General features: G+C 41.3%; 1 protein-coding gene across 1 annotated transcript in view; it reads right to left on the bottom strand.

Annotated features, from left to right (window-relative positions):
- Positions 1-20674, bottom strand: part of LOC148144477 (scavenger receptor cysteine-rich type 1 protein M130-like) — a 30745-nt gene extending 10071 nt beyond the window's left edge. Inside the window, exons 1-7 of the mRNA XM_087975333.1 lie at positions 20543-20674; positions 18627-18699; positions 6515-6547; positions 5481-5795; positions 4613-4927; positions 1765-2079; positions 117-434 (exon numbers count right to left, since the gene is read on the bottom strand). Of these exons, the coding sequence (XP_087831459.1) occupies positions 117-434; positions 1765-2079; positions 4613-4927; positions 5481-5795; positions 6515-6547; positions 18627-18699; positions 20543-20674 (1501 nt within the window). The remainder of the gene's footprint in view (positions 1-116; positions 435-1764; positions 2080-4612; positions 4928-5480; positions 5796-6514; positions 6548-18626; positions 18700-20542) is intronic.
- Between the last annotated feature and the right edge of the window lie 503 nt (positions 20675-21177).

The raw sequence follows: 21177 nt of genomic DNA, 5'->3' as shown, positions 1-21177 counted from the left end.
GAATAAATGGTTTGAGTGACACGGACAAGCAAGTAGTGTACATTCTCAATTTACTCAGCAGATGAATATTTAGCTTGATATATCTGAGCTGGTTTAAATGTGAAGAGTCTACTTACCTGAACAGAGGACCCCTACGCTACTGCCTTCGATGTCAGACGAATTCAATGTGTTGGAGATCCTGCAGTCCTGGAGCTGTGATTCATGTCCATGACATTGGACAACATGTACCCACGAATCACCATCACTCTCCCCGTACTTTGAAGAATTATATATTTCTAAGGCATAACCGCATCCCAGCTGTCTGCAGACAACGTTGGCATCATTCTGATCCCACACGGTGTCATGCACCCCGCCCCAGCTTCCATGAGAGTAAACTTCAACTCGGCCATCACAGCGGCTTTCTCCATTCACTAGTCTTAACGCCCAATTTTCATCTGTAAAATAAGAGTTACTGAGAACAGCGATTGAAATGAACACAGATATTCGAGAACTGACAATCACAGGAAAATGTATGATTTGCAATCATAAAGATATTTTGTCCATTTACTTTTTCAAATACTTTCATCATGTCATTACATTTCTTCTGTCAACAAAATTGAGAGAGGCGTGGAAATGAAAGTGCTGCTATTCTGGCTTTCTTTGAAAATAAAGTCTCGTCTTTAGCGAGCGGCCTCATCCATTCAGGCCGACTGTCAGTCTGCAGATGCTACTCGTATGCTTTGACCATTTATATGTTGCCACTACTCTCATGGTTGACTGCAGAGCATGTTGCACTGAGCAAATGACCCGCAACATGACTGAGACAACGGTCAAGAAGATAATGGAAATTGAGGAACAAGTCTGTTTGAGAATTATGACATTCAAAACACTTATGAAAATTTGGGATAGCACATAAATTTTAAAACGTGATGCTGTCACTCACTAACGTAACTGCCAATATTCTCCATTTTCTTTTGAAAATTGTCTCCACGCTATGGATACATCAAAATCTTTTATTAGAAGGTATGAATACATCTGAGTTCTGCGGCGACATTTGTGCAGATTCTGATATTCCCTGCCAGGAGTTGAGGGCAGAATGTCATGTCGTAAAAATGTTGACACGTGTAATGCAGATGCTTTATACATTCTCTGGGGAATGTTGGAAAATGTATGCTCTGGAATTGGAGCCCAGTTTCAGCTCGTGAACAGGGAAACTATGAAGAAATATTGAAAACAAAACTCATGCAGCCCCTAATGTTTGTCAGGAAATCAAATCTGGTTTCCACATTTGATCTGCCCGACAAGGTCTTCAGGCTCATAAAAGAGTCACAAAATTATAACTAAAGGCCTGTAAACCAACTTAGTTAAAATGAAACCAGGCATCAGCACAAATCCTGGCCTCACCAGTCACATCTCCGTTCCCTGATAGACTAAGTATTAGAATAATAATCATTCAAATGTTCGTGAAATATTCCAAAGCTAACAGTCAAACGATCATCAATTCTCCTAACAACTCATCTCGCTAATAATTTTCCTTATGGAAGGACATCTGCTGGTCTAACCTTAACTGACTGACATATGACTGCGGATTATTAACCATATAGTTGAAAGGTAATGACTTCCTGAAGTTAACTAGTGCACCAGTTAAACTGAGATTAATCAGAAAAGGCCGACAGGCCATGGACTCAACAATGACATTCAATTAAGGTATAAATAAAATAATTCCAAACTTTAAGTACACAGAAACACTGTTTAGCAAAAGAACAATTGCTGTAAAGGACACACCCGAGCAGATGACGTTGGCCATATTTCCATGTAAACAGTTGAAGCTTTCCCCATGTGAAACTGGACAATTCCACAATCGTCGCTCGTTTCCATGGCATTCATAGTTTTCCTTCCACACTGGTCGGGCTCCCCTCCCAAATCGAGCATCTCTCGGGATCGACTTTACAGTCCCGCAAAAAAGGTGTTCACAGACCACATTGGCGTCTTGTAAGTCAAAGTAATCACCGCACAGCGTTCCCCACTGCTCTCCATGCAGGACCTCCACTCGCCCAGAGCACCTGTTCTCCCCACCAACCAATCGGGGACCATTGTTTCCTGTTTTGGATCAAATAAACAAACAAACGTTTGCAAATATCCACGCACTTGTTCGAGATTCAAAAGAGAAAATAAATCGAATCTCATCCTCCATTGCCCAATACAACACATGACAGTTACAATGTCTTCAAAATAATTACGATTATTTCATGAAACTCTTTCCACTATTCCCATTTAAAGGGTATTCCCAAGATAGTGATTATGATCATTTACCTCAGTCCTGGAAAACCTATGAAACGAGGGTGTAAAGGTTGACTTGATGCAGTCCATAGTTTGATAACAGCAGTGTACTTTTGGTCCCGATTGCTCGTGCAGGTTAGATTGACTTTTGCAATCATGCAGTAATGCTTAACTCAATTTATAATGAATACGTGGCTGCATTCTTGTTAGAGAGATGTGGTTGATGGTGATTTAACCTGATGGTCACTATTCATCAGCCGAGGGTTGAGCTCAGAAGGTGAGGACCATCATGGCAACTTCAGATTGTGGGGGTAATGAACCAACGCTGATGGCATTACCTTATATCAAAGACCAGTCATTCAGCCCACTGAGGTAGCCGATTCCATCAGGGTGTTACAATACAGTGCAGCTAACGAGGCGAATGTATTAAATAATTATTTTTGAAGGCAATTTCTGAAACATGGGCAGCAAATGAGTTTACAAGTTTGAGGCAATTGAGATAATTATAATGTTAAAGGTTTTTTTGTACTTTAAGATTGAACCCGGGTCTCTGGCGCTGCGAGGCAGCAGTGCTAACCACTGTGCACAGTGGTTAGCACTGTTGCCTCACAGCGCCAGAGACCCGGGTTCAATTCCCGCCTCAGGCGACTGACTGTGTGGAGTTTGCACATTCTCCCCGTGTCTGCGTGGGTTTCCTCCTGGTGCTCCGGTTTCCTCCCACAGTCCAAAGATGTGCAGGGTCAGGTGAATTGGCCATGCTAAATTGCCTGTAGTGTTGGGTAAGGGGTAAATGTAGGGGTATGGGTGGGTAGCGCTTCGGCGGGTCGGTGTGGACTTGGTGGGCCGAAGGGCCTGTTTCCACATTGTAATGTAATCTAATCTAATCAAGATGTTGAGCGTCCAGGTGACCAAATCATGACCAGTGCATCAGATGCTGGCTGCAATATGCATGTTTCAAAAATATTAACCTTTATTCTCCCATCGAACCTACAGTAATGAAATCAATTATAACCTGTGAAAGTGTACCGTTTGGTAGAATGTGACATGGACTTCCCCGAATTTGCATTGAGATGCAGAGTAACACTTCATAATTAGCCCCTGGTACCATGCATCAATGTTTTCAAACCATTATTCATGACATCTCCCAATTTCATTAGAGCATGCAAAGAGAGCAGAACAGACAAGTAAGTGACAGATGAAACTTTAAGCAAAGAAGTTTGAGGCTGTATATTTTGGCAGCCTGGAAAATGACGTACAACGTGCATTTCGATGTTTTCACCTTTTCCCTCTTCATGTTGTGAATAAGTGCACTTTGACAGAAGTGCTGGAGCTTCAAAAGCTGAGATACATCAAGTTGACAGAATACTTGGTAGAGTAGTCAGCAATGCAACTTAAATTTAAATTTAAGAATAGAAGAATTTAAGGCAGAAAGAGAGAAATAATTCCTTTGCGTTTGGGAAGATGGGAAAACATTGTTTATAATTATGTGGAACACATAATTCACAAAGTGTGCCCTGGCTCTTGAAGAGATGCATGCTCGACTAATGCGTATTAGTCATGTTATGGATTGTATTGAAGCAATGGAGCTGGAACTGATAAAGCTGTACGAAAATATTACTTGATGAACAAAGCAGCAAACGAAAGAATTTACTGGACCTGCCAATTGATCATCGAAAGAGAAACGATTTGGGACAACAGGTGCACAGTATTGCATATTGGAATGTAATGAATCAGACTGTTGACAAAGTGCATATTCCATGCAAAATACAACGTATTACGAAGGCAAGATAAATTTACAGCAACGTGAAAGTGAAGAGATTGGGAAGGGACAATTAAGTAAGGGACAGAACGGTGAATAAATTACCATGATAATATCTATCAGCCAACGAGTGTTTGTGAGCTGGAACCTTTTGCTGAAAAGGTTGTTGGCAAGTGATATCTTCAATGATGCCATCCAGTCTGTTAGCATTGTTAAAAAATACTGACCCGATTATGGGTCACGGAGATTCAGAAAATAAACAATTGTCTTGTCATCACTTTAATTGTCTGAAGTTCACGTCAATGTATCTGTTTCGACCAACGATTCATATTATCCTACATGAGTGACGTTTAGTCAACGTCAACACTAAAGTGTATTGACTGTGGACAGTTGAAGAAATGTCTTTCCCAACCCAAGCACAAATGTTTTAAAACGTTTGGATTTCGAATAATTTCGTGCATATTTTACCTCATCACTCTTGTGCCACGGAACATGAGAATCTTGAGGATTAGTTGAGTCAGGAATGCCAGCGACATTACTCTTACACACATTAAGCGGAAATGTGTCATTTTCTTTAGGTAAGCTTGTACTCACCTGAACATATCAGGGTGACATTGTTGTGTCCAGTGCAATCCTGGTGCGTGGTTGAAGACCGAGGGCACGTCCCCAGCTGAGTCTCATTGCCCATACATTTAAACACCTCAGTAGCCGTGAGAACAGCACTGCCTCCAGAATGCATCGAGCTTGAAACAGACACTGCGACTCCACAACGAAGCTGCGCACAGGCAACATTGGCGGTTTTCAAATCCCATTCAAGCCCACACATTGTTTTCCAGGTGTCACCGAACTGGACCTCCAGTCTGCCAAAGCATTGGGAATTTTGTGGTAACAACCTCGGAGCTCTGTGATCTGAGAGTTTTTTTTAAAAAGCGCAGAATCAGAGCAATTTATGGCAACAGCGACTTAGATTATTTTCTGATAAACATTAATGTGATTAATTTTAGGCCTGGTACATCTGGAAATAAATTGTTCCTGCAGTCAGTTTGCTGCCCTGTCGATCTCATTCATGTTCACCCACAACCCCGACCCTCATCTAATCTGACAGAAAGCGACTTTCAACCTGGAGATAAATGGCACAAAGTGATTCTGCCAGCCAACTCAATGTCGAACCTCAGTATGCATTGGGTTGAAAATGTGATAATTCCTGCAGCGCAGTTCTCTCAATGTGGCTTCAAATGACATCATAATCGACATCTATCCTGCCCCTTCACCGGAGTGGAAACGGTAACAGGAATTCTTCAAATATTCACAAATTATATTGTAACACCGAATAAATTGGGGGTTTCGTTAGTATCATGTTAATAATATTTGGATAGTTGTCGTTGTATTATCATATCCCTTTCTGGTTCCAGACAGCACTGACTTGTGATAAACCTGCACAGAAATGGCAATAGATTTTTACCTGAACAGACGACACCAGCATCATTGTCGTGTGACAAGCTGTAGTGACCCCATTGCTGTGATTGACACTCCTTCAGAGCGCGCTCGGTCCCGCTGCACTCAACTTTCCAGGTCACAATGGGTCCGGATCCTTGTCCAAAGTGAGCCCCGCCCGGGGCAGAGACCGCGGTCCCACAGTCCAGCTTCCGACACACAACTGCAGCATCCGGCAGGTCCCATTTATAATCATGCACAGTTCCCCACTGCCCCTTGTAGTGAATCTCCACTCGGCCAGCGCAAGGACTGCCCCCATTCTCAAGTCTCAGCCTCACTGTCTCTGTAAATATAGAAGTGGTCACCAACGTGAACACTGCTTAATTGTAAAATATCGAATCATCGCCTGCATTCCCGGCTCACAACGCAACGGGAGTGAGGGCATGGCAAAAATGCAGGCTATCGCAATATAACTCAGGATACGTAATGTGGATGGAGAAGGGCGAATGGTCATTTGAAAAAAAATGATGCCGACTCACAGAGAGCGAGGGTCAGAGATCAATTTCTATGGAAACATATCCTCTAAAGTGGCCAACGTGAGTACATTTTTATTTCTCATTCATGGGATGTGGGCACACTGAATAGCGAGAAAAACACTCTGATCCGCCCTGCAAACATCTGAAAATGAAACAGCATTTCGGTCTCCCAGGGCCAGAGATATTGTGGGATGTCCAGTCATGTGAGCATGATGTCACTGCTCAATTGTGAGTGAAATAATTTATATAAATTTCCGCCAGCAGCACTGCGTGTGTAGGTGCATCTTCACAGTATCTCCATGTGTTGTCTCTCTATCTGAGAACGGCAGTGTGCGGAGGAACTGAGTTTTCACACTCTGCTCCCCTGAAATAAGAAACCTTCAGGAATAATGCATCCCCATTAGTTATGAACACACAGCTGTTCAACTTGCACATTAAGGCAAGGAGATCATCAGCACAAGTTAGTGTTTGAACGGAATCATCAGAATACAGGTTTTGCCTCGAAATGACAAAAAAGTGCAATTACCTTTACTCTCGGCCTGAGTGTCCACACGTCTGCCTGAAATAGCGGGATGAAAATTAAAGTGTTACAATTCAATTTAACACGTAGAAATAAATTAAACAAATGCAACAAATGCGGGCAATAATTATCGTTAGTTTGCCAAATAATCCTATTTTACACAGAGGATGGTGTGAGTAGGGAATAAGCTGCGAGTGGAAGTGATTGAGGTGGGAACATTAATAACGTGTCAAAGAGGTTCGGACAATCACATGGATAGGGACAGTAGAGAAGGATATGAGTCAAGTGCAGAGAAATAGGTTTTGTGTGGATTGACATTTTGGTTGACATGGAACAGTTTGGGGCAAAGGGTCTGTCTCCGTGCTATGACTCTATATGATATCTGGAAATTTCATATCCTCATTTCATGCAATGCTGATAAAAGCAGGAAATATAATTACTGCAATTATCAATTATTGTCTGTTTTCTTCTAAAGTTAACCGAATTGTTTCCACACACAGAGACACGCTGCCAACTCTCTGACTGGTCTACTCGTCACTTGTTTTGAATCTCAGAATAATTTCTATAAAACTTTCAAGCAATCAGACAACACGGGTCATCTGTCCATGTGTTAATACATGGTCGCTCACTTGATTTATTCAATCCCTGCTGTACAACCTCTCTCATTACCTGCATTCATCGACTTGACTGATCGTTCACCTCTTTATCATTCGTATGCAATATCCTTACAATGTAATGCTAAATCCTTATTGTTTTTTAATGTAATTTGGTTGCAGAAAATGAACAGGAAAATTTTAAAACAATGTCTTGCAGGTTGGCCCGTTCATCAGACGTTTGATGTTCCTTACTAACTGGAGAGTTTTAGAAAACAACAAATCCGGATCAGATCAGTGACACCATTGTGAACTCTCTCACTGATGGGAGAACTGATGCAAACTAAATCTACTGAAAGACTTTTCGTCGCGATTTCAGACAGATGTAACTATGGAATAAACTTGTCTGGTTTTGAACACGTATGTTGTCCTTTTGAACTACTTTTGAGAACATTTACTGTCTCACATGAAACACTACAGAGGACATAACTTTCAGCGTTGAATCAAGTGAGAGTCGGTACAATTAGTGTCCTACACTTTTCACACCGATAAAAGAACATAAGAACTCGGAGCAAGAGTGGGCCATCTGGCCCATCAAGGCTGCGCCGCCATTCAATGAGATCCTTTCGTGGATTCAGTTAGACTTACCCGCCTATCCTCCACAGCCCATAATTCCTGTACTGTTCAATAATCCATGTATCTTTGTTTTAAATGCATCCAACAAGGTAGCCTCAACTCCTTCACTAGGCAGGGAATTCCACAGATTCACAACAGAATTGGTGAAAAAGTTACTCTTCACCTCAGTCTGAAATCTCATTCTCCCTATTTTAAGGCGACGTTCCCGGGTTCTAGTTTGACCCGCCAGTGGAATAAACCTCCACGCTGCTATCATATCTACTCCCTTCATAATTGTATAAGTTTCTGTAGGATTCACCACTCATTCTTCTAAATTCCAATGAGCGTAGTCCTCGTCTTCTCAAGCTCTCCTCACAGGCCAAACCTGTATTCTCCAGAATCAATGCTGTGAACCTTCTCCGCTATCTCTCTAGTGCCAGTACATTACTCCTCTAACACTGAATACTGCCTACTTCAAACTGAATCGCTGTATTGAGAAAGAAGTCAAGTTGATTTTCAGTCTGCTTCAGCCGGACATGAGGGACATGAACGTCACTTCGTAACTGTAATGTTTATTTAGATTTCAATAAATAGTCATTTGTTTGACTGATATTTTGTAATTTAATTAAATGTCAATCAAGGCAGGGAATATAAAGAAACAAAATTACTGATAGCAGCAAAAATGCAGAATACCTGCCCTTTTTGAACGCGAATTAAAACTGAACACATGTTAATTACTAAATTTAGAAACTAAACAATGCATTCACCTCCCATTTGATATGACTTTACTCATTCATTTAAAAAAAAAGTATCAATTCGACTTTACAGTCTACCCGAGTAGTAGAATTATGTCGAGAATAAAGAATTAATGTCTTAGTAAAATTGAAAACCATGAGTTGAACATGGGAGCCTGGAAGTGATCCTTGTATTTCTTCTTGTCTAATATCGAATTTATAAAACAGCAATAATGGATTAAGAAGTCCGCTATCCATTACTTCTGCAGGAGGTGAATATTGAAGTGGTTTATGCAACTTACAATTTCATATTTCATGCACTTCCCTCGTTGTTCAACAAAGATCTACAAAACATAATGATGGAGCCGATCACCATCTCGTGCTTTGTCATCTGATCCAAGAATGTTGTTACTTCTAGATTAGTAAATATGAGATTAAGCAATCCACTTTGTCCCACTGTTTCACAAATTGAGAAGTTTCAAAGCGCGAGATGAAACAAAATAGTGTGCAAGTGATGCAGAACCAGAGTAAAATTACTTCTCTTTCAAATCTATTGTCTCATCTTAGGAGCCACTGAGACTGTTGATCTCGAAGGTACAAAAAGTTAACTCAGAAATCTTTCTTTCAATGGTTCTCAGCAACCTCCGGAAATTTAGTTTGGCATCGGGCCCCAATCAGGTCTCCTTCAAGTGCTTTTAATAAAATTATATGCAACAGCGTCAGGACTTCTGCCTCTGGTCGTCAAACTCACAACATAAACCATTTCACAAATTAACTTTTTGTACCTTCGAGATCAACAGTCTCAGTGGCTCCTAAGATGAGACAATAGATTTGAAAGAGAAGTAATTTTACTCTGGTTCTGCATCACTTGTACACTATTTTGTTTCATCTCGCGCTTTGAAACTTCTCAATTTGTGAAAAGTGGGACAAATTGGATTGCTTAATCTCATATTTACTAAACTAGAAGTAACAACATTCTTGGATCAGATGACAAAATAATTGAGACACCAGGCTGCTGGCAGAAAAGAAAAGTGCATATGGAAAATCTGAAACAAATATGAAGAATGCTGGAGGAACGCAACACATGTGTAGAGAGGAACAGTGTTAAAGTTGCGACACTGTTGGGACTCCTTATTTTCTATCCTTATGTCCTGAGTGATCATATCAGACTCGAAACATTATCTGTGTTTCACTCTTCATTAATGTTGACAGATCTCCTGAGTTTATACAAACTTTTCCAAGTTTCTTTAAGGTATGAAGCTGTTATGCATACTGCACAAAATTCATGTTAATAAATGTATAATCAACCTCCTTTCTTCATATATCAGCTAATAAAATAATGTTGAAAGTATTCACACATATAGAATGTGAAACCAAGTCTGAACGACTTCAACAGTGTTGATATGCATGTCTTTTTTTATCTTCTGCCATATACCTTAGGACAAAACAGACAGCAACTAAAATTTAAAGGAGATAATACCAGTTTGATCTTCTGGATATAAAATGCAATCCACTCTCAGTGTCACTGCACCCATTATATGGGTGTAAATGGATTGACCAAATACAGCACGTCAACAAAATCTAGGCACACTAGTTACTCTAACCCAACATTTCGATCTCGAGAGACTGATTTAACCTCTGCGATCTGCTTTATGGAAATAATCCACAACATGCCGACGTAAGCACGTAATTTATTAATATACATGTAAATATATTGGAGAGCCAACGAGAGAAGAATGAGAAAAAAGGCTTCAATACCTTGGATAATTCATGATGCTGGATAAGTAGGAGTAAATTTTCCAGAGAATGAGAAGCCAAACTTACCGCAAAGCAATACACCTCCGTGTACATGAACTCTCTTAACATACTACGCCAAAGCATTTACAGAATCTTGTTTAACTTAGACACCCTACAGTGTGGAAACAGGCCAAATGGCCCAACAAGTCCATGCTAACCCTCCGAAGAGTAACCCAACCAGACCCATTCCCCTCTGATGAATTCACCGAGCGCAGTGTGGGCAACGTGGCATGGTCTGCACATCATTGGACTGTGGGAGGAAACCGGAGCACCTGGATACACAGGGACAATGCATAAACAGGGACAATGTGCAAACTCCACATAGACATCGCCCGAGGCTGGAATCAACTCAGCCACCATGCCACTCCATATAATGATCTGAACTGGGATGTCCATCCTTTCACTACAAGTCCAGAACAGGAGCCAGATTTACAGTATTATTCACTTTCTGACTCCTGAAGAGTAATAACTGCGAGCAATGCACAAGCCAGCGCTATGAACAGACATTCGCTACTTACATTGCTGCAATAAACTGTAATACACTTTCAAAAGCTGGAAGGCACTTGGCACAAAGAAATCGGCTTCATTTACAGCCCTTCCATTAGCTGAAGAACTTAAAGCATTCACCACCAAGATTCAGCCACCAAAGTTGCGCCATCAATGTTAATTGCAAGAACTCAGCTAAACTCCTTCCCTAACTGAACAAAACTGCAGCCACACTACCGAACAAGGTGCACAGATAATTAAAAGCACCGGCACCTGCAAATTCCCATCCTGATTGGGATGGCGACATTGTTCCTTCACTGATATTTGGTCAAGATCTGCAATTCTCTCCTCACATATGATGATGTACCGAGCCTCAACTAATACAGTGGACCATGAGATCAGGTGACCGCCACCTGGTAGGATTTTCTGTAACATTGACCAAACCAGACATTCCCACAGTTTTGAACAAATAGAAAAAGTGTCGTGACATAAATATCCTAATAATGATTTCCACCTCTCCCATTTGTCACTAAGAATAAGAAAATTGTGATGTTAAACAATATTGAGGTAAACATGTTAATTCCACATCAAATAGTGGAAAAAATCTCGAATGCGGTGAACGTGAATTTAGTAACATATGTAAAAATCACAACTCCAGATTACAGTCGAGACAGTTTATTTGGAAGCACTAGCTTGTGGAGTGCCGCTCCTCTATCAGCACAACGACATGATGAAGGAGCAGCGCTCTGAAGGGTAGTGCTTCCAAATAAACCCCGTTGGACTCTAACATAATGTTGTGTGATTTTTAACTTTGTCCACCCCAAACCAACACTGGCTCCTCCACATTAAAGTAACCTCGGTCCACAAATAATATCACAAAACGGTCAGGCAGACCATAGGTATAATCTGAGAGTATCATCCCTTTGTGCATGAGTTTAATTAATGGTGACATAGTGCTGACTGGTGTTTTACTGACACCATATTCACTGTTAGCCCAGAGTCTGGTGCACCCAAATGTAACAGACAACCGTTACAGCTGGTCAGATTTTGTTGAGAAGATTGAGATTGCTTTCTTCTTGGCTTGCCTTCAGTGATAACACCGTTAGCAAAACAAAAAATCAAAACAAGATTAGACGCCTAAACTACCTCCATATTTCTATTCAGATCATGTTGAAAAGTAAGTCCAGTACAACTGTCATCAGAGAATGGGTACAACTCTCACCGGAGAATAGGAGATATGTGTAAAGTGAGTTCAAGTTTTCGACGAGCTAACTCTGCCAACAAAATGATATTACTGTAAGCCCTGCCTCAATTTGCAGCTCTCTTGCTCGACACAGAAAGGTAATTGCTCAAACCCGTTTTAACCGGTTTGAGCATAAATTAGCGCTGAAGGAGCAGTTGATGCACGTATCTTAGAGTCCTAGACACTCTGTGGGAAAAGAAGAGGATGAACCCTGTCGGGTTGTTCCCTCAGCAGACTGTCCAAGTCATTTGGCAGAATGCTTCATCACCAGAACGTTCTAACAAGCACGAAGACGTCGCTTGGCTTGTGGTGAGAACGGCACAAACTGCGAGATCCCTCATGTACACCTGGCCAGTTTGCGACTACCCACACTGCTCTCTAAGTGGATGCAGAGTTTGGAAGGGTGGCAGTGGACACGGGAAGTGACCGTAAAACATATCTTTCTGGAATTGCCCTTTGCAAACGATGTCTGGAGAAAGATGCTGTCAATCCTTTCGAGGATTTTCACAAGCAGCTCTTTGACTCAGGACACTGCTCTCCGATCAGTTGCCCATGATACACACCGACACTGAAACAAACATCAACTGCGCCTGGAAGAGCATCAACTCGCTGAAAGATGTTCTTTGGTTTGCATGAAACTCTTTGGTATTCCAGAGCAAGCGTTTGACCCCGACGGAGAGTTGCAGACTGGCACATTCCAAGGTGCAGGACTGTGTGTTTAGGAATGCATTAAATGTTGAGGCAGCTGCCGCCAAGGCAGTGGAGAAAGACCACTGTCTGAGGTCTTACTGCTGAAGGTATATGGGGGTCCGTTCAGTTATCAGACCCCTCGATGTCTCAAGTATATATAAATACAATCTTGTCCAAGTAAGACATGCCTTTAGTGTGTTGCTGGATAGAGTCAAATTCCAGTGTTTGTTTGTCCTTCAACCAGGACTGTACAGAAATAGGAGAGAATTAGGATTGTAGATGCTGAAGATCAAAGTCTAAAAGGGTGGTGGTGGAAAAGCACAACTGGCTGGGCAGAATCCGAAGAGCTGGAGAATCGACGTTTGAAGCATAAGATCTTTATCCTGATGAAGATTTTATGCTCGAAACGTCGAACCTCCTGTTCCTTGTATGCTGCCTTACCAGATCTGCTTTTCCAGCACCACAGTTTTTGACTACTGTACAGAAGTGACCTGTTTCAGTGACTATGTATGCATGTAAAGGTATTTATATGAACAAAGTTTTTAAATGGAGACAGGAAAAAAGAAGACATCGTTCTGTAAAAATCATCCTACAGAATGTCTTCAACAACTTCCCCGGTCCAGGAAGAAGAGCTATTGATATTGCGCTGGCCAGTGGCAATCATTCAACTAAATTCACTGAATAACAAAACTGGTGAACAAAAGAAGGTCAAAGGAACTGTGCATGTTGGAAATCAGAACCAAAGGAGAAATTGCTGGAAATACTTCGCAGATCTGGCAACACTTGCAGACAGAAAGCAGCGTGAATGTTTCGCTTTGGTTATTTGAAGATGACCAGTTGACTGTGCCCTTTATTAGAGAGACAATTCTAACAGATTTCATGGAATAAATTGCCTGCCAAGTCTCCAAAATCGCAGAACTGTCTGAACAATAAAATATAACCAATTAGCGCACAGCGCCTTTGTTCCACTGAGGATGCGAACAGCTAACTGCGACCTTTATCACAGCAATGTTTCTTACACTTTCCTCGGAGTAACTTGTCCGTCACGTTTTCAAAATTGCAGAACTGTCTCAACAACAAAATGTACCAAATTGGCCCAGAGTTCCTTTGTTTCACTGACATTGTCACCAGCGCTATATAAATGTTTCAGTATCGAGAAAGTTTTCGAATATAAAGAGAAGGAATACGAACTAAAATCAGTGGCACATCAAGCTCCGAGAAATGCAAAAATATTCAGTTTCTATTTTACACTCTCCCAAATATTGACGAATAAATTAGGTACATATTGTTCACCAGGTTTCCCGACTACACACACTGTTGAAGCAGCGATGGGCACTGTTTCCAAACACACCCGAATTCTCTGAGCAGGTTTTCAACTCTGAGCTGTACACAAACTCCGAATAAGTGCAACATTGGGGGTTATTGGGGGTTGTGGTTGGGGAGCTCTGAAGCCTCAGAAACAGTTCCATAAAAAGTCAGAAAATAATGAAGACAAAATAGTTTTCATTCCCTATCATGCCAATATTTTATCTCGCATAGACTGATCATTATATTTTTGCCACATATATGTTGCCAATCATTGACCTATAAATGGTTGCGAAAATGTATTCAAGAGACTATAACTCACAGTTCAATAGCTGCAGAAGAAGTAAGTTCACGAGGGTTACAAACATCGTCCCAGCTGGTGGTTCCAGATCAAATCGGAACATTTGCTGAATGCTGTTTCACAGATACTGAGCAGCAATTAACATATCAAGTGACTCCTCGATTTCTGTAACAGTTGGTTCCTTCACCACGACTTGTCCAGGGGCCCGTCTTTCTTTCCATCAACCAATAGATTTTAATGTGTGCCGACTATGAAGTAAACTCTGTCTTCTCCACCAATGAGAAATGATGTGACCATTAATGGGTACAATGAAACCGGGTTCCAAACACTAGTTCATCTTAACAGATCAATGACGTTTCAGATTTTGACTTGGAAGCGAGTCCCCACGCCGGAATCCATATCACAGAATCACACAACCACAGGAGGTTATTGGTCTCAGATTCATTGAAAATACTTTGCAACTCAGCAGCTCCACGAGCAGCTGGAGAAAGAGCTCGATTTCCATGTTTTCACTTTACACTCTTCAGGACTAAAAATGCAGACTAACAACTTCAGAGCTGAACCTCTACCCTTCCTTTACATTACAAGTAACCCCTTTCCTCCCTTATATATTCCTGTCCTGTCGACATTGGTCTCAGCACAGCAGACCCACATTAATCTCATTCCCCCAATCCTTAGCACCTATTCTGAGTCATAATTCTGTCTATTACTATAACTATCAGTCCGTTGTTTATCCTCTGAGCACACAGACCACCCGTTTCAGTCTCTTCTCCTCCCCCGTCTATGCACACTATTAAAAACTGTCATTATCCAGAATAATCACATTTGATTCAAAATATTAACTCGCATTGTGTGTCCACAGATGCTGCTCAACTTGTTGTTTTCTTCAAATGTCGGTCTTGTTTCTTTATAAAATCAGCTTTCCGTTATTCTAAAAGTTTTAACCATTGAATTAACTTTTAGAAAAATTTTAAAAAGTCCCCAAAAACCTTATCTTATTTTTACTACAGTTCGTAATTTCTATGTCTCTTCTGCAAACTTGTTCCTTCGTCTCCATCACTATACCTTCCAATATATAACTCATCAGTGTCATTCGGTAGAATTTGTCCAACCAAGTTGCAGAGGAAATAATGGTTTTCTTTTCCGCTTCCTATGCAAAATCTGCTCAAATTTCAAATCATGTTGATTTCCCTCCTTGGATGGTCAGCTCTTATGGGACGGATACAGTGCAATACAGCAATTTTTCAAATTATTCAAGTTTGCCAAATATCAAATTTCCTCTTCATATGCCTTATCTTTCAAACTTGCAGGGCCTGACATCATGGCAACTGTGAGTGTACATGTAGAGCATAGAACGTAGAATACCGAACATTACAGCGCAATACAGGCCCTATAATGAACAAAGAGAAACGGATGACCCGGTACCCTATTAACTAAAAACAAGCAAACAAGTCCGAGACTGAAAGGTAAGTGCTAATTTGACCTTCTTTGAAAAACGGGTTCAGTCCAAGAGCAACGTTTTTTTAAAAAAAACTGCTTCTACTGAACATTGCAGAGACCGTTGAAGTATCATGTGCCGTTTTGATCGCCTTGCCTAAGATATAGTGCATTGCATTGGAATAGTTGCAGTAAAATCCACCAGACTGATTTCTCGCATACCAGATGTGTCCTCTAAGGAAACATTGCATTCATTGTGTCCACAATCATTGGTAAGGATCTCATTGAAACGCAAATAATTCTAACGGCCTTCACATGCAGGATGCAGGTTTGATGTTCATCTGGCTTATGGTATCGAGAAAAATGGGTCATGGTTTTGGGATACAGGTTTGCCATTTCGTCGGGTTGCACAGAGATTTTGTCACTAAGGGAACTGTGAGTGGAATTCTCGAAAAGATTGGGATGTCATTGGTACATTCAAGAAAAAAAGCATCAGTTACCTACCAGCGTGAAAACTGTGGAAGTTAAAAGGTAAAGTTAGAACATAGAACGTCGAACAATACAGCGCAGACCAGGCCCTTTGGTCCTCGGTGTTGCGTCAACCGGTGAACTATTCTCAGTTCGTCCCCCAACACTATCACAAAATCATCCATGTGCTCATCTAAAGATTGTTTAAATCTCCGTAATGTTGCTGAGTTGACGACATTAGCAGGTAGGGCATTCCACGCCTTTACCACCCTCTGTGTAAAGAACCTGCCACTGGCATGTGTCTTAAACCTATCACCCCTCAATTAGTAGTTGACTCTTTCATTGCACTTTGTGACATGTGGAGCAGCAAGAGGGATAATTCAGATCTCCTCGTGTAATCAATTGTGGAATTGAATGCAGATCATGATCTGAACCTCAAACCATTTCCCTGTAACCAATTCTGTTTAAAATTCTATCACTGGACACGGGCAGCGCTGTCTCTGCCAGCATTTATTACCCATTGCATTTTCCCCCTTGAGAAATTCGTCATGAACTAGGTTCTTGAAACTTTGAACACGAAATGCTGAAGTTAGACTGACAATGGCGTGAGGGAGGTATTTTCCAGGATTTTGACCCAACGACAAGGAAGAAATGTCGACAAACATCCAAGTCAGGATAATGAATGGCATAGTTGGGAACTTGTTCTGTTCCACATATCTGCCGGCCTTATTCTCTGGGTAGAATTTCTCGTGAGTTTGTAGACAGCTATCTGAGGAGTCTTGGTGAATTTATTCAATGTCTTTTGAAAATAGTGTACATTGCTGTTACTGAGTGATGGTAGTGGTTGTTTGTGGATGTGGTCACAGTCACTTGGCTGCTTTGTTCTGGATGCTGTCAAGGTTATTGAGTTTTGTTGGAGCTGCACCAAGTCCGGCATTTGTGGAGTTTCCATCACTATGATTCTCGGTCCACAGACGCAGCGAGACACGCTGAGATTTGCAGCATTTTCGGTATTTGATTAAGAGCTAAGTTGCCCTGGTGGAACTCAGACTGGGAATCAGTGCGCAGTCTATTGCCATGTGGTACCTGTTTGACAGCATCGTTGATGACCCCTTCAATCACAAGACTGCTGAATGAGAGTAAACGGGTTTAAACAATATTTGCTGGAAATGTGTTGCTGGAAAAGCGCAGCAGGTCAGGCAGCATCCAGGGAACAGGAGAATCGACGTTTCGGGCATAAGCCCTTCATCAGGCCATAAGCCCTTCCTGAAGAAGGGCTTATGCCCGAAACGTCGATTCTCCTGTTCCCTGGATGCTGACTGACCTGCTGCGCTTTTCCAGCAACACATTTCCAGCTCTGATCTCCAGCATCTGCAGACCTCACTTTCTCCTTAAACAATATTTGGCCTGGTTGGATTTGTCCTGTGGTTAACGCAGGAACACATGTGGCCTATTTCCCGCACTACCTTTGGACATGAAAAGTGCAGAGACATTGATATAAAGGTCATCATGTCAAATTATCCTTTTGCAGGTGACCACTCCTTACGGAAGTGTAGATCACAAAATACGTGAAACAAAATTGGATGATCACAGAATACAAAATGAAGTTGTGGAAGTGTGTGTGTTATTTTCTCTCCCTGATAGTCTGTGATCAATGTTATTGCAACAGCATCAGTGCTGTAACTCAGTTGTTTGTAATATACATAAGTGTTTTGAAAGAAACTGTAGGTGCTCAGATCAGTGACGTCCTGACCGTCACACTTATCATCAAGACCAGTTTAGAATCCATATCACTCCTTTACGACTATAAGGCCTGTCTCTGTCTTATGCTCTGCTTACTCTCCACATCTCTTTCCCTTGAGCATCTCAGATGAACTGCACATAAATCAGCATTATCCAGCCCTCTTCAGGGGACTCGAAACATTAAAATCATATTTGTCCCAAGTTTCTGCAGTTCTTCTGTGTTCTTAATTCAGATTGCCAACACCATCAGAACTTTGATCGTGTTACCATGGTTTCGAAACTGGGTACAGTTTAGCGTTATTGACGACATTCATTCACGTTATCAACAATTTCCATTTTGTCCTATGCTGTTTTGAACTATTCATCTACAAAACAGCGCCTGAACCATGTCTCACAGATGTCCTGCAGAATTTCACATCATATATGGGTTGTGTTGCGATACTGGGCAAACTGCCAATCATCTGAAGAAATCTGATCTTTCAGACAGAGGCGAAATGCATGAACACGCATTTTGATATCATAAATGCCGGTCATTACCAACGAATTGATTGCATCGAAGAGCCGTAGCATATTGTTAGAAAACACGCAGAAACATATTTTACAGCAGATCATAATTTGGAATTTGTCCAGATTCATGGAAGGTTCAGTGTATGAAAAGGCAGCTTCTCAGTCTGCAGAACATCAGAACCGTCACTGCGCGTCTTGCCTTTCTGTTCAAACAACAGGAAACACCTGGTTCCGTGGCAAATTCTGTGCTCTAATGTTGTCGCCTGTTTCTCCTTTAAAATAAAAAAAATCAGATGGAAAAAAGCAGTAAATTCGGAATTAGAATAGACACTCAACAGAATCTCAATGGGTACTTCATATGGAAGAGCACATCTCAGCTCCAGGCTCACGTCAACTGGGAATCTATAAATATGTTAACACCTTAAATCCTGAACGGTCGCACAAAATTTCTGTAATCTAGTTACTGGTAAACAAACGTCGAACAGAATGATTCAGCGTGACAGAAACGATCAGTTTGAGATTCAATCAGTGCGAACAAACGTGAATTAGGATCCAAGACTGAGGCTATACGTTTGAAGACAGTCTGTCTGTCACAGAATCACTGAGTTGCAATAGCGTTACAGACTGGGATGAGTTTGTTCGGCCAATCGTGTCTGTACTGGCTGTTCAAACACTCATGATTACCTAATGCCAGTATCCTGTCTTAATCGGATAATCTTCCAAATATTTGCTTCCATATTCATCTAATGCTGTGGCAAGTTTCAATCTGCATTCCCCAAATTTCCAGGCATTGCCTTCCATATCCTGACGTCCATCTTCGCTGCTTTTGCAGATCTCGAAACTATTGTTGTCACCTGCTTGTCCCATTTGTTTTCGGGAATGCTTTCTCCCAATCTACTCTGTCCAGATCTCTCAGGCAAGCAGGAGGAGATATGAAGCATGTGCAAGACTTAGAAATCATTACCACAGAGAAATGCAGAAGATATAAAGTTGCACTGAGTCGGAGCAGGGATAAAGCAATGGGAATTAGACAGAGAAAGACGTTGAGCACTGATGTCACAGAATTATATGATCACACCATAGAACATAGAACAGACCTCCAAAGGAGCTGGGCTTTCTGCCCAATATGCTTGTGTCCACCATGATGCTGTTCTGAACTGATTCCATTTGCATGCATATGGTCTGCTTCTCTCTATCCTCTACCTGTTCATTCAACTGTCTAAACACCATTGTTGATACCATAACTGTTCATGCCACCTCCCATGGTAACACATTCCAGGTACTACTAGCTTTGACGTTAAAAACTCACTTTTCCTTCCACCTTTCTGCCTCTCAACGTAAAATTGTGCCCACCAGTATTGTACATTTCCGCCCTACGGAGACTCTGATTATTCTCTTTGCCTCTCCCTCTCATAATTTTAAATACTTCAGTAATCTCCCCCTCAGCTTCTGATGCTCAAACGGAATAATCCACGTTTGTCCAACATCTCCTTGTGGTTAATACATTCCAATCCACCAACATTCTGTGAAACATCTTCTGCATGCTCTCCAAAGCTTCCACCTGCTTCCAGTAGTGCAGCCTTCAAAACTGTGCATGGGCCTCCAAATTTTGCTTGATCGATATATTTTCAGGGCGATTTGCCAACATTTACATTTACTGCCCCGACTGGAGAAGTATAACTGTCTAACTTCTTTACTAACTTATCCACTTGTGTTGCATCTTTCAGGGAGATATGGACGTGAACCCTTTGTCAATCAATGATATTCAGAGACCGACCATTAACAGTGCAGTTTCCACTTGCATTTAATTTCCAAAAATGCATCACCATCTCTTGCCAGGTTAAACGCTATCCATTGTTTCTCTAACCAAATGCCTAATTGATCTATGACTTGTTGTGACTTTTGACTCCCTTCCTTACTGTGCAGAATCAGCCAATTTTTGTGTCGTCTGCAAACTTACTAATGATACCACCTACACTTTCATCCAAATTTTATACATGTGGTTAATGACCTGCAGACAGGGAAAAACACGGTTCTGTGTCATCCTGTGCTTTCAATGGTTAATTCAATTTTACACCAAACTTTCCATATCAGCATGGATTCCATATCACTTACTTTTATGAACCAATCTACGATGAGGAATTTATCAGATACTTTACCAAAATCCTTGACCTTCATTGACGTGTTTTCCTCTTGCTTGTGAGCTCCCACGTCCATCAAATTACACTTATTTGGATCCAACTCCATCTGCTATTTCTCTGCTCAAATTTCCAAATGCTCCATAGCCTGCTGTATGCTTTGACAGACTTTCTCACTACCCACATCTCCGGTAATTTTCATGTTTTCTGGAAATTTTCTAACCAGATCAGCTAAATGAATTTTACAAACAATGCAGGTCACAACAAGGATCGTTCTGCAAAGAGATATCTCTCAGATCTCCAGTCAGAAAACAGCTATCAAAGTTGTACTTTCGGTCTCCTCCAACCAAGCCAATTTTTGATTTATCTTACAAACTCACAACCATGAAACCCATGTGGTTTTATCTGCAAGACATACTGGATATTATTCAATGCTTAAGTAAAATCTTTGCCGGCAACAACATCCACTCACTACCCTCACCAATTATCTTCATCACTTGCTCACAAAACTCAGTCAAATTTGTGAGTCACGGCATCCCACGTAAACCCGTGGCTACTATCTCTAATATGCGTTTTTTTTTTACCAAATGTGAGCAAATCCCGTGCCTATGA

The sequence above is a fragment of the Chiloscyllium plagiosum genome, unplaced genomic scaffold (genome assembly GCF_037043375.1).
Source record: "Chiloscyllium plagiosum isolate Xiang-an unplaced genomic scaffold, Cpla_swu_hap1 HiC_scaffold_27, whole genome shotgun sequence".
Classification (NCBI taxonomy): domain Eukaryota; kingdom Metazoa; phylum Chordata; class Chondrichthyes; order Orectolobiformes; family Hemiscylliidae; genus Chiloscyllium; species Chiloscyllium plagiosum.
The sequence above is the reverse complement of the archived record's forward strand: the minus strand, read 5'-3'. Positions and strand labels throughout refer to the sequence as shown.